The sequence below is a fragment of the Pundamilia nyererei genome, unplaced genomic scaffold, assembly GCF_000239375.1.
Source record: "Pundamilia nyererei isolate P.nyererei 1_Seehausen unplaced genomic scaffold, PunNye1.0 scaffold00051, whole genome shotgun sequence".
Lineage (NCBI taxonomy): Eukaryota > Metazoa > Chordata > Actinopteri > Cichliformes > Cichlidae > Pundamilia > Pundamilia nyererei.
The window spans coordinates 1,354,459-1,369,245 of NW_005187452.1; the positions used below are offsets into that span (position 1 = coordinate 1,354,459).

The 14,787-nt window shown below is 39.1% G+C and overlaps 1 protein-coding gene across 1 annotated transcript in view; it reads right to left on the reverse strand.

Annotated features, from left to right (window-relative positions):
- ush2a (Usher syndrome 2A (autosomal recessive, mild)) overlaps positions 1-14,787 on the reverse strand; it is a 216,151-nt gene that overhangs the window by 126,504 nt on the left and 74,860 nt on the right. The window contains exons 28-29 of the mRNA XM_013910893.1: positions 10,464-10,570; positions 8,997-9,120 (exon numbers count right to left, since the gene is read on the reverse strand). Coding sequence (XP_013766347.1) covers positions 8,997-9,120; positions 10,464-10,570 — 231 coding nt within the window. The remainder of the gene's footprint in view (positions 1-8,996; positions 9,121-10,463; positions 10,571-14,787) is intronic.

The following is a 14,787-nucleotide window of genomic DNA, read 5'->3' on the forward strand; positions in this document are numbered from 1 at the left end:
AAGTGGTTCTACAAACTACTGAATCAGGCGGCTTGCTTAGCGTTTTACCATATCACATACAAAAGAGTCTTATGAAGTCTTTCTTTTTCACAGCTGTATATATACACGCACACTGTCACAAGAACCAACAGGACTCTGCAGGGATTGTTTAAACCCCAGTCTGAGACGTCATGTACTCACATAATGCTTACCATTAAGTAAAAACGAAAGAGGAAGACTGATAAATGTACATTTCTATCAAAATAACTTTCCCAACAGCACAAATTTTCTAAGCTGACCTCATTTCCTGTGTAAGCCAGCCGTCTAGGATAATCTTACCACTAAGATACTTCAGGGAAAACATGAAGATTGATCTTAGAAGACACACCTGCTTCCACAGTTTTGGAAGCTTTCACTTGTAATGTCTTGCTTTTATCTCATGATACCACAGCCTTCCTTTCTTTATCCTTGTAGGATAAAGTAGTTAACAGAGAAGTCTTTAAAGTGTCAAAGACTAGGGTTAAGAGAGAAAATATGATAACACAACAAACTGAAGTTCTGATAGAAATTAAACATGAAATTAAATTGATCATTTTCTGAATCCCCACATTTTTGGCCGGTTTAGTTGCCACCTTCAAAACAGCATTTTATCAATAATTGTGTTAGGAAAAGTTTCTATTGCTTTCCTACATTTTCAAGTTATACATGTAGCATTAATCTGTCAGAAGATTGGTGGCTCAGAACTTAAAAACTCATAGGGAAATGCTAAACTGCTAGAATGTCTGAATTCTACCTTTTTCAGATAATTCTCAGTTACGCTATTTTCAATTGGAGAAGCCTAAAAAATCATATCACCTAAAATGACAATGGATTTGGGATCTGACAAAACAAATGATGAGGAATATTCAGAATTAATCCTTGCATTTTAGTAATGTGGGAAATTTGGAGGTTCTTAGGCCAGCAGAGCCTTTAAGACACACGTGCACACACACACACAGACGAAACATTCATCCAGCGTGCTGCCTTGTCATGTTACCATGGATCAGAGATTTGATCTTAATCCACTACTAGATCCACATAACCACACAAACCAAGAAGGTTTATGTGTGTGTCTGTGAGTATGTGTGTTTCTTCAGCTCTGTCTGTCTCAGTAGAGAACAGACATGTGGGAAGATCTGAGGAGACCAATGCAGTCAGTCCAGGGTTCATCAGAAGCAAGTGTTTGCAAAATAATTAGTGTGTGAATTCTCTTAAAACAGAGAGAAGTCAGACACTATACAGAAAACTCAAAATGAATACAGATTATCAGAGCTCAGATCTCAACCTTTTTACACAGTTTTGAAGTCTTTTCTTGCTTTTTGTAACTGGATCTATTGTTATGCTGTAGATGGTTGCAAGAAGCAAAAAGAAAGACTTGAGTTGTTTTTATATATCTTAAAAACACAAGTATACCACACATGACTATAGAAAAAAACAAAACAAAAATAAAGGTAGTCCGAACTAGCTGTTATGTAGAAATAACCATAGAAGGAGCCATTGAAGTCAATCTGTAGGGTTTCATGCATTAGTTGATATGGAGGTTTATGCAGATGTGGAGCTGGAGCGTGTTGGGATCACAACGTGAGGAGTTTTCCTGAAATAAATTTGAGAATGTCAAGTGCTACATCTGCCAGCACATCTCCACTTGTGGCAAAGCACTTTGGTCAGATGACAGTCGGAAACATTTACCTTCTAATTGGATTGTTTGGACTGAGGCCACATTGGAAAACTGTGTGAGCTGCATCTGACTTAATATACAAAAGTGGTTCAAATCAGAAATGAAAATATCATGTCATGTAGAATCTGAAAAACAGATGAACTATAGGAGCAGGTGGCCATGTACTGGGAGCAAGCAGCGGTATTGGAATAGCTACATGACCAGTCTGAGCGCCAGACAAATGTGTTGGGCTGGTTCCTCTGTCCCGCATCTACTCCCCCATGTAGAGGGAAATGTCTTTCAGGATACAGCAGAAGCATGCCGCTGACCTGAGGAGGAGTGGGTGCTGCTGTCTGGCAAAGCCCAGGTGGCGCTCTCAACTTGAGAACAGATTGGCCGGGGTTTAATAACCTGTTGGGGCAGTGTGTGGGCATGTCTTCACAACCTTTAGTGGTGTGTAGTGTCTGCACTGCACTCAGCGGTGACTCTGACTCTGGAGAGAAGGAGATGGCAGGGCCTCCTCATGAGGCCCCACCGGCTTCAGTGATTCACTCCACCGAAGATTTTTCACTAGAGCAGCCTTGTGATGGCACCTTACTGTACACTCAGCCTTTGACCAAGTGATAAGAACTGATGGTCACATGGTGCACCCTGACACGGCGTCGGCCTACCCACATTTTATATTGATTAAAGATAGGCTTTATTGAGAGAGTCGTGATGCTCACACAGAAGAGGAACACACTCAGCTGGCCTTCCCAAAAGTGCCTTTGCACCTTGAGTGCATTAGCATGGACCTCATTTGGCTGTTTCAGGTCATCTCCCAAGTTGGCATCCCAAAAGAGATACTGACTGACAGAGGCACTTCGTTCATGTCTCGCACACTTAAATAGCTGTATGAATTACTGGGCATTAAATCTGTTTGGACCAGCATCTACCACCCTCAGACTGACTGGCTGGTGGAGCGGGTGGATAAGACTAGAGTCAGACAATTTTCACTATGAGACAAAGTGCTTATATTACTCCCCTCTACTAGCTCAAAGTTAATTGGCAAATGGCAAGGAGGCTTTGTGATCACATGGCAGGTGGGGGATGTAGGCTATGAAGTGGTATGGTCTAACAGGGGAGGAGGCACACAAATATATCACCTCAACCTCCTCAAAGCACAGAGAGAGCTTGAAACCACTTCTCTGGTGAGTCTGGTAAAGGAGAGAGATGAGTTGGGGCTGGAGGTGCCAAACTCCACTATTCCCACCTCCCTCCATTGTGATGACCATCTCATCTCTCATAAGCTGCCTGGACTGGTTAGACAATAATTGCTTTTTCATGACGCTGGATTTTACCAAGGGCCACTGGCAAATTCCAGTGTCTAGAGTATTTAAGGAAAAACAGCCTTCTCCATTTCATACAGTTTTTACCAGTTTCTCACACTTCCGTTCAGCTTATTTGTAGCCCCAGCCACCTTCTAGCGCCTGATGGACCAGGTGCAGATGGCTTACTGGCCTAAGGTGGGTGATGGGGGTATGTGGCGGGGTGTGGTATCTGGCTCAGCTGTAGGGGAGGGGTGTAGCAGTTGGTTCAGGGTGTGGTGTCAGGAGAGGGTGACCCACACAGCTATTCTTCATCGCCTGGTCATGCAATCCCTATTTCAGTACGATACTGGGACCTGACGAGAGAGCGGTGTGTGCAGAGTAGAAGGACGCAGCTGGAAAGCTCTACCAAAGAAAGCGTATTGTGGAACACAATGAAAATAAACAGCCTTCAACGTGCAACGCCGTGTGTGGGGGTCCATCCACATATTGATTAAGAATTTGATGATAATTATGAATTACTCTACACAGACATAAACCCAGTAAAGACTGTAGTAGTATCCAAAGAAAATTAATAAAACTGTTCTTCACAGTGGACGGGCATTTTGTACATCAAGCAGGCATGTGTCATTTACATTCACGACCTTGTCACCACGATGAGTCAAGTCATATGACAGATACCTGATATTACATTACCCCTCCTTAACCTACTCTCTTAAACCCTTTTTCCTTCTTCCGCTTTTAACCTCTCTCCTTCTTTATTACCTTTTCTTTCTCCTTTTCTACACATATTACCCCCTCTCAGTATTTTCTTTAACCTTGCATCTAAAACACACACACACACACACACACACACACACACACACACACACACACACACACACACACACACACACACACACACACTTTTTTCAATCATGCTTTTTCCTGCATCTTGCTTGTGTACCTGTTAACTTCTCTAATGCTGAAAAGTGCAGACAATATACAAAAAAATGTAGACAATATAAATGTGTGTTTTACATAGTACATAGTTATTGCATATATACACCCACTCTCCACCAGTCCTATGGGGAGGAGAAAGACTCAAGGGCCAAACATGGTTTCATACTATGTGTTGGTGAAAGCACAGTTAAAAAACACAGATCTAAAAATGCCAGAAAATCCTACTGAGTGAAAGATATCAGTGTAGCGAAACCGTAATTCTTCGGATTTAGGGGCTGTTAAATGAAATAAATGAAATAATTTTTTCTTTTTTAAATTACATAAAAAAATCTGATAATTCATATAGTGTGTCAATAAATTCCTGAAGCCATACATGGAAGTAAACGTGTAAGGAAAATTAAGGGTATGTACAGATTTTGTACACGGTTTTTGTGTGAGTCTGCATTTTGTGATAGTCAAAATGTTATCCAAGCATGCTCAAATGTAAAGCATCTGTGACACTGCTCATGCTCAGCAATACTTCCTTCAGATTTCCCCACAGGACTTGTGCTACTTCACACTGACAACCACTTTGGAGCCATCAACAGACAAACCTGAGCACACACCATGACAGGTGATTCTGTTACGCATACAGCACAATGACACACACAGAGAGACACACACTTATAGACAAAGCGGCACATATACACACAAGCGCTTTCACTGTGCGATCGAACAAACACAATACCCCAGCAAGCACTTACAGAGAATGCATAATAAAGCCACACACGGTCAAATACATAAACAGAAAAAATGTTGCTGTGCATGTTTTACAACAGTATACACAAAATTTTTAAGGCAACAACTTCAGTTAATGAAATGTTAAGACGACTAATATACTCCAACATGAATTACTTAATATCTCTAATGTGCTTTTTTCCCCGAAAAGTAATTATTTTTACGTTTGTAAAATGCTGATGGACGCCAATGTGAATACTTATTGTTTTGGTCCAGTCCTGTTATATAACACATTTCAAGTTTAGAAGTTTAGGTACTACAGAAAGGGGATCTTTGTTATGAAGCATTTATTGTCAAAACTGTTTTCCAGAGAGGGCAGTGGGGGATAAGAACCCCCTCTCTAGTTGTCTTTTCTCAAAGCAAAAAACAGCACTTGAAAGGTTCTCCCCACTGTGTGCTCAGTGGGTTTCTGACTATAAATTTCCTTTTCACTGGAAGCATAAAAATCCAAATTTATTAAACCAGAGAAAGGTGTTGGACCCTACTAGTGGACCATAAACACAGTATGTTCATTCCACTCTGCAATGCAAAAATGAGTGCAAACACACTGACAACTTGGTTTTTCTCTAAGACCAGGTAAAGAGCCAGTCATAAAGTTTGCCCGAAGGAAGAAACACACTCTCAAAAGGCTCCCCCACCTTTTTCTACAACAAGCTGAATACGAGAACTAAAATGCTGCTTTGATCAAAAAACCAGCAGTTTTTTCACGAGTGAAACAAGAAACATTTTGTGAACTATAAGCACATACAACCAGCCACATTTACACAATCAACTTGATGTTAAGTAATAAGAGTTAAAGTTCGGTTTTTTAAACCGACTCTTAAATCAATTAAAACTAAAGGAGCATTTCAAAATGAATTATTAATTCTAAACAGTGCACTGTGTTGTACTCTCGTTACCTAATCAAACGAGAAGATTCATGTTATATTCCACAATATGAAACATTAACACTTAGTTATGTTGAGCCATTTACACTTTTAAGTAGTTTTATTTATTAGGTAGTATTCTTTCATGTGCATTGTTTCTCCTCTCTGTCTCAGTAAACAGTGGAGGTTGTGTGTAATCATCTACACAACATAACCTGAATAACTCCAGTCATGTTAGCTCTCTGCTGGCATTAATCAGAGCCTGGCGTATTAATGAGAGCGCGGCAGCTAGCTAATTACACCCATAGATTCTGCAGCAGCCCATTAAATATACAAATGACAGAATTAAAGAGCCCAGCCTCTTCTGATTAATCTTTAAATGGGGAAAAACTAATGATGTCTGTGCAAACTTTCCCTTCACACATTTCTCCCCCTCTCCTTCTCAACGTCAGTGCCTGGCAATCAATCATATTAATTAGGGAAAAATAATTTGTATCATTTAACATTTCCCTCTTTCCTGCTTAGTTGTTGCAGTAGCAGCTATTGCAACAATGTGCTGTTTAAGATGTGTCTGGATATTATCCAAGTCTATTTGTTCCTGCATTCATTTTTTTTTATTTTTTTTCCCCTAACATATTTGTGTGATGTTTCATCTCTCTTCATTTAATGTGGGTTAAAGAAATGCATCTGGATTAGCAAAAATATAAGCAGAGCGTCATCTGCATTTCAAACAGCCCATTTCAGGCCCAATGAAGAATTACTAAAGTGAGGAGAGAGGACTGTGTAATCTATTTTGACCCATTTCAATTTAAATACATTATTTTATAAATAATAACATATGCCTGTCTTAACTGAGAGCCAATGTCCTTAATTCAAATATAAGCATGGACAGCAGAAAGTCAGGAGAGTTCTAGACACAGAAACATAATAAATAAGATGAATGAAGTAACATGGATTTCTTGAAACAAGCACTTACGAGGTTATTCATATTGTAGCATGACTGCATATAGTTATAATCTTGTTTTATCTGAAGTAAGAGTCAGTGAGGGAAATATTGACTTAATGCTTCTTATTAAGCTTTAAGAAGCATCTTTAAACACACGCGACCAGACTTCATTTATGGAAACATGCACTCCTATCACAGTAATTGCACATGGAAAAGAACCTATTTGGCAAAAATATATCTTTATATTTTTTAATAAAGTGGCCATAAGGTAACAGGTGAAAGGGCAAATACATGCTAGATAACCTCAACCTTAACTAAGATTTAACATGTAGAATATTGACCCTGCTCAATGATGTGCCCTTAGTTTGCATGTAGGATATAGAAAGCTTGAGGAACCTCAATAAATATTAATATTCCTAAGATGATGTATGACGCTGACAGAGAAAAATGATGATTTGTTGTTTCATATAGAAGGCACATCACGATCTTCTGAGGCATCAATGCTGCTAGGCCAAAACAAAAAGTTCCCTTTAGATGTAAAAGGACGTCAATTCTAAGGAACACTTTATAAAATCTTTGTGACATGCGTCGTGGGGTATGGCGCAGTCCACCTGAACAGATAAATATTGTGCAAACATTCAGCACATAGAAAAATGTTACATTTGTCATTGCTTGAGTTGCAAGGTTTCCACAAGACAAAACGATTGACGAGTCTCCCCTTTTTGATCAATTGACTCTCGAGGGGGCATTACACTGCATTACATTCATAATCTAATTTGGCTTTGATTTGTTCGCTGTTCCGTGCGCTTCGATGGGAATAATTGTCTGTAGATGATGCTATTAGTATTGATGGTTGTAAAAGGGCGATGGTTTGAGGACTGCCGACACATTGATGGTCCAGAATAGATCCGGTCTGAAAGTGATTGTCTGATCCATTACCCTTTATGAAGGAGGAGAGCAGAGGAGATGAGAAGCGCCCCTCAATAACAAAAAATCATCATCTATTTGCTGGCAGCATTTAGAGAGATCTATTTACCTTTGTACTGGAGAAGCAATGATGAGATCAAAAATTTGAATTCCTTGCTTTGGGATAAAAATACACGACTCAGTAAGTAAAATTAAGAAGCAACAAAACAATATAGGAGACAGGTTGGTCGGGTTTTTCTGACCGCGCACTCGCTCAGTATTTTAAGAATTCAATTGCCTTTCATGAAAAACATGAAATAAAGCAGTATTAATATTAATAACCAATTGTTTGCAAAAATAAAACACAGTACACAAAATGACATGTTAAGGAAGTAAATTAAAGCAGCAGAAGTCAAAAAGGAGACCAGAGATATACTTATAATATCCTGTCTGAACTGTGAGCTTTATAAATTATATTTGATAAATATTGTTTTACTTACACTGTGTTCAGTCACATCTATGTTAACACCGGCATTAGTCATAACATTTAGAGACTACTCATCCTTTTAGTATATGTATGGAAAGAACAAGCAATTACAAAATCCCAAAAAAAAAAAAAAACTAAAATAGCTTATAATATTAGAATTTTTACAAATGTGTACAGCCTAAACAGAACATCCTTCTCACAGTAGTCTAATCAACCATTATAAGAAATTAAATGTTGTGGGAAATGTGAATTTCAGGTTAAATGATTGCCGAATTTGTTGATCAATCACAATAATTAAGCTTACTTCTAGGATTGAGTTACTACTTATTTAGTATTGAAGTGAAGGCAAAAGCAACACCAGCCTGCTCTCTGAGTGTTTCATATGATATGTCTCCCTAACAAAGTCTATTAAAACTTCAGATTCAGAACATGAACATGGAAGATGTGGAGTACATGGATGCCTACTTTATGGACTGCAAACATACTGTACTTTGGTATTTTAGATCAAGCAAAATTGGATTATAGCGGGAATCACATTTGAAAACTTTAATCTACTCAAAGCCAGAAATATGTCATACATTTAGGAAAAACTGCTTGGCCACCGATTTTTTTCTTTACTTTTTATGACACAGTATTAAAATATCTTGGAAAGGTATTCTCTTAACACCAAAATACATTACTGGTGATAAAAGGTTTGTGTGGGACAGTGAAGTAATCTCAAGTGGCATCATAGAGCTTTGCTTGCTCAAATCCCACTGATTAGTATCAGCAGTCATTAATTATGAGCGTCAGACTGGGTGATGTTCTCAGATGAAGCAGAACATGTTTGGCTGTGCAGCTCAGCCCTCTAATGATGCTGGTAAACAGAAAGATAATTGTCCTTTAAGATGACTGGGGAAGTCATTCTAAAGGAATGTCACTTGAACACTGAGAAGAAGAGACAGTGCAGTCAGTGTACACTAAAAAACACAGGGACGTATGTACACATCCTGTCACATACTCCCATGCACAGTACACAGAAATGCACATATACATACCGTCTATTTACTAATAGACAGACACCTGCACTCATCTAAACATAATTTCTTACCTGTAAAATCGGTGTTGCTGGGAAGGATGTCACTGGGAAACTGATAGTAACTGTTTCCAGAAAATCTTGTTCCTCTGACAACTGGATCTTGCGGGTCAGAGAGAGAGACATCTGACCTTTCCACCTCAAAAAACCAAAATATGATAATGTATAAATATCTGGTATCTAGCATAGTGGTAGTACTCAAATTATAACTGCAGTCATAAATTGTAGTTAATTATGTTTAGTATAAAATCACATACTAAAATTTTCCAAAAAGAATAAACTGAGCAGATTTTTTGTTTTTGTTTTTAGATGACCATGTGTATATCAAATCCATTAAAACACTTAGGGCCATGTGGGCTTGCACTCTCAACATGGCACAGATCCTCTTTCTTACTACTTCCCATGAATCTCAGTATCAGAAATATTATTCCTCTATTTTAGACATAACCTGTGTGGCAGAGAATAAACAGTGGAATCATAGGCAGGAAGTTCTCATGATTTCTACGTACACACAGTGTGAATGATGAGATGACAAACAAAGACACACACTGGGGTTATTTCTCACTTCCAGCATGAAAAGAAAGTAATGTAGTCTGTGCCAGTGAGAAAACACAGAATCTTAGCTAACTTTGTTCAAGTATGGAATGATTTAGACTTTAAAACACTGACATGCTGGTAGCATTAGCTTTAGCTCCTGGGAACCACACACATGAGTGCCAACTTTTCAACTTAATTTAGGCCATATCTACAGTCATGCTTGTGGCTAGCATGGGTCTAGGCAAGGCAATAGATGAAAACAGTTATTTATTACTGTGAATTTCTGTTTAGCTGCAAACAAAGACAGACACCCTTGATGACCTCATAGTATCATATAACCTGCAGGCGTACTTGTGGTTCCTGGAGTATGTAAAAGTAGAATAGGAGTGAGAGCCTTCAGGCTTTAGGTCCCCTTTCTGTGGAACCAGCTTCCAGTTTGGATTCGAGAGACTGAAACCCTCTCTATTTTTAAGATTAGGCTTAAAACTTTCCTTTTTGATAAAGCATGTAGTTAGGGTTGGATCATGTGTCTAGGTTGCTGTGGGATTCCCATGATGCACTGAGTCCTCCTTCTTCTTGAGTGTGTTTATAAACCTCTCTGCATTTAATTATTAGTTATTGTTGATCTCTGTCTCTCTTCGACAGCATATTTTTTGTCCTGTCTTTATCCAATCACCCCCAACCGGTCGTGGCAGATGGCCGCCCCTCCCTGAGCCTGGTTCTGCCAGAGGTGTCTTCCTGTTAAAAGGGAGTTTTTCCTTCCCACTGTCGCCAAAGTGCTTGCTTATAGGGGGGTTATATGATTGTTGGGATTTTCTCTGTTTTCTTTGTATTATTGTGGGGTCTTTACTATACAATATAAAGAACCTTGACACTACTGTTGTTGTGATTTTTGCGTTGTATAAATAAAATTGAATTGAATTGAGTGTAGGGCAGTGCTCTTACCTGATATAGAGGGTATGGTCCATTAAGTTGGGCAGGGGGGTCCCACTCTATCTGAATGGTAGTTTCATTTTCTGGATATAATAGAGGTGAAGACAATCCTGAAGGTGCTGAGAAGCAGAAAGTAAAGAAACGGAAAGGATGAACAGAAAGTGAATGTTAAATCAATGAAATATGAAGCCATTGTATTGTAAATGATGAAACTTTTCAAAAAAATTTGAAAAAGGTGTGTGCTTATTTTTTATTTGGTAGGACCTCTTCTTTGAACATTTTCCAAGTGTTTAATAATGAAGAAGACAATTGGTGTGGTTTTGAAAGCGAAATGGTTTCCCACTCTTGCTTGATATAGAATTTCAGTTGCTCAACAGTCAGGGCATCTTCTGTCAAGTTTTTTATTTGCAAATTAAACTAAATGTTCTCAACGGGTGGCAGGTTTGGACTGAAGGCAGGCCAGTTCAGTATCAGTGCTCTTTTACTACAGAGCTGTGGTGTTGTAATACATTGTTTCTCTGCAAAAAAATGTCTATGTAAAAAGCTATGTAACCACAGCTAATTTACCCAAAAAACATTCATACACATTAAGAATAAATACATGTTGTGTGATTGGGCTTTCCTTCAGTAGAAGCTTATTTCTTTCAGGCTACACAAAAGTCCCATTTTCATTTAATAGAAGATCAATTTAATTTCCTTCGCTCACTCAAGGTGTTAAATTAAATGTCTCTTTGAAACATACTGTAAGGTACTGGAGAAGCAGTTTTAACACATAACATAAATAAATCTACCAGAGACTAGCTGATATAGGGAGGACAGATTTATAGGAATGGAGGAAAAGCATAGCAAGTGATAGACCGGTGTAGAGATGGGAAAGATGTGTGTGTGTGTGTGTGCATTAAGTGTCCTTTCATTGTAGTGTTTCTCTTTAGATGTGTGGGTGTGTTTCAGTAATTGTCTAAATGGTTCGTGGTAGGAGTAAATTAGCTTTCAGTGACAACCATGCGGATTATCTTTAGTGTGACTTCTAACAGAGCCCTTAAAAGCAAAGTGGACAGCTTGTTTGGCGCCTCATCTTGGCACATCAAACCATAAATTACTGCCAATCGATAGCTTACCAGTCTATTGATATTGAGCTAGTGTGACATTTAGAACACTGTCAGTGGCACACACATATACAACATGGCCCTTGCTTTACACTGTGGTGTACTATTAATTAATTAATTAATTTTTTTATGTATGCCATGTTGGCAAATAAATTTTCCTTCTTGATATGAGTGGGTAGAATAGTGATGCAGGGGTTTGAATCTGCCTGCCTTTCTGCACAGAGCTTCCATGTTCTTCCTGTGGCTCTGGTAATTCCTGCCACAATCAAAAGGCATGCTTATTATTCCAAGTGTGAATTGTTGGTCTGTCTTATATCTTATCAAAAAGTGGCAACTGTCAATTTTTTAGCCCACCTCCAACTTAGGAGGACCAACTTTATGTTAATAAAAAGATTTGTACATTAGCAGCAAAACAGCACAACATTAATATGAAAGTAAGTTTAATGATCCTCTGGGATCATCAAGGCATTTTCACCCAGAGGACTGCCACTCACTGGATATTCTCTCTCTTTCTGACCATTCTCTGTGAATCCAAGAAGTTATTTTGCATAAAAATCACAGTACTCAGAAAAGCCCTTCTGACATCAAAAACCATGCAATGTTCAAAGCCACTTAAGTCACCTTTATACCCATTAACCCTTCTCTATACATGTCCAAACCATCTCAACCTTGCTTCTCCTACATCGTCTATACTCATTTCTAGCCTTGTCCGTTTTGTTCACTCCCAATGAAAATTTTTGCATCTTCATCTTTGCCACCTCCAGTTTGGCTTCTTGTCTTTTTTTGTGTCACTATCTCCAAACTACACATTATAACAGGTCTCACAACTTATAAACCCTTTACCCTTGCTGCTATCCCGTCAAAATTCACACAGTATTCAAAAATCTAGTTAAAAAGTCCACTGCCCTCCCTCTTAGACATTTCCATTTCCTCTTCTCTTGTTTTTCTTTCAGTGTCCAGCTTCACATACAACCCACTGTAAGCCTTTGTCACCTCCTGTTACTTTCTTCATCCTCTTGACTATCCCACTGTTTCTTTGCTAACCTCTTCATTTGAATACGTTCTTGTACTTCCTCATTCCACTGCCAAATCTCATTGTCTTCTGTTTCCTTTCTGTCCATTTGACAGAATGTGTATTCTCAGAAAAGTGGTTGCAGGAGGTGAGCTGGCATTTGTTTGAAGCCAGCTCACCTCCTGCAACCACTTTTCCGAGAATGCGCGCTTCCTTTGCGGTTCGGACTCCTTCTGACATTTCTTTGGAGGTGGAGGAACACCAAAGTAATTGCTTAAAGGAGCTTGCTTCTTCGACATCTTTAAGAGTTCTAAACAAATGTCTGTCCTTCTCCAGAAAATCTTATGTACGCAAACGCGCGTTGCAACTTCTTATCTGGTCTTTTATTTTGACAGCACATGTGCACCTGCGAACCACTTATGTGCACCCCTGACTATGCTTTCTTTGTCATCTGGTGACTCTTCCTTACCACACAGAGCCTGTATCAACTACTCGCCAAACTCTGAACGACATTCTTCCTCTGCCTTCACTCGCTTCCTCTTCTTGATACCTAGAGCCATCATACAGACTAACATCTAATGCTGCCTAGCTACATTTCCCCCAGATAATGTAGACATAATCTACCTGAATGCACCTTCCTCCTTATATATGACCCACGTTTCTTCTTCTTGAAATGCGTGTTTAACAGGCAGGTTAGAGGTAGCAGCCAGTTAACATGCCCTCTCTATTTGTGCACCAACATGTCAAATGTCATCCAGCAGCTTATGTTCTTTGATCACTTAATCAGTTATTGCATTACTGGGGATAATATCTACTAGCATAAATTAATATTAGTTCCCAGCAATGACCGGGTTGTATTTCGACACAAGTCTAAAACACAATAAAACCTGGACACAGATGTCCATATTAGAGAAAAACATTTCAAATGTGACAGAACTATAGGATAGTGTTATCGTTGTTGATAGAGTTTGAGTGTGTGTTCATGTTTGAATCATGAAAGACAGTTTCTTTCTTACTGACCAGGCTGATTGTACAATCTGGTTGTATATTTTCTGCATGTCACGTATTCATTTATTGTATCTGCTTGTTCATTTAGTGAAATTAACTTAACATTATGACACATCAAGTTTGACAAAACCCACTTGCTTTATTATGAGTATACGGAAAAACAAACCACACATACACACACAAGGTTAACAGTCCACCAGAAAGGTTAATTTTAGCTGCCGACATGGTAATGAAGCAGCTAAATCATGGGCCAGCTCCCAGGAGCAATTGTGCGTGTGCGTGCACACGCGTGTGTGTGTTTCCTGTTTTTACAGCAACTGACATGTCTTAACAGGCTCTTAGCATACAGTTACACCACGCACATAAGCACACCACTTATTGACATGGCGATCCCTTGCCATGCATATTTCTCTTCTCAAGAAGGGCCTCAGGCCAATTATGCGTAAATCAATAAAGTTCCTGTTCTGTTGAGTGGTGTTACAGTGTGAGTGCACGTGTGTATGTGTCTCTGTGTGCATGTCTTGTAGAACAAGACTTTATGGATGTAGGATACATAAAACATCACCATCAGACCCTGATTAGCCACTCACTTTACTTTGTGATCAATAACTTTGTGGGAAGATACACACACACTGAAACAATTGCAAATGCATCAACACAGGTGGACAGGAGACCTCTTTCCTTGAGTCGTTACGTCTGTCTCAGTGTGCGCGCTAATGTTTAGTCATGTGCTTCGGTGTAACTCCGGTGGATTCACAGATGCTGTCTGTTCACTTACAGCAGATGGTAGCTGGCTCTAATGGCCCAGCGTCATGTGTGGAAGATTTATCAGAGCATCTGTATCATGCTCAAGTACACCTTATGAGGAGTACCACTGAATGTGAAGATATTTCTACTACAGAGGTTTTTTCAGGTCACGTTCCTTTCATTCAGCTTGCAAGAGAAAAGCTGGAGACCTTTTTGTTGACTAAAGGTTTCAGTCAACAAACAGTTTGGTGTCCCAAATAGGAAGGGTTTTATTAATTGTGCTGTAGCCAGTGCTGAGGCACTTCTTTATTAGAAGGGCAAATTTTAAGATGTGCACATATGTACAATCCAAGATTGTCTCTGCAAGGGGAAACAAGAAGCAGAGCAGAAAGCAATGAGTCAGTCCAGATTTTACAGGCTGGGAAAGAGCTCCAATGACGAAAAAAAAAAAAGAATTAAAAAG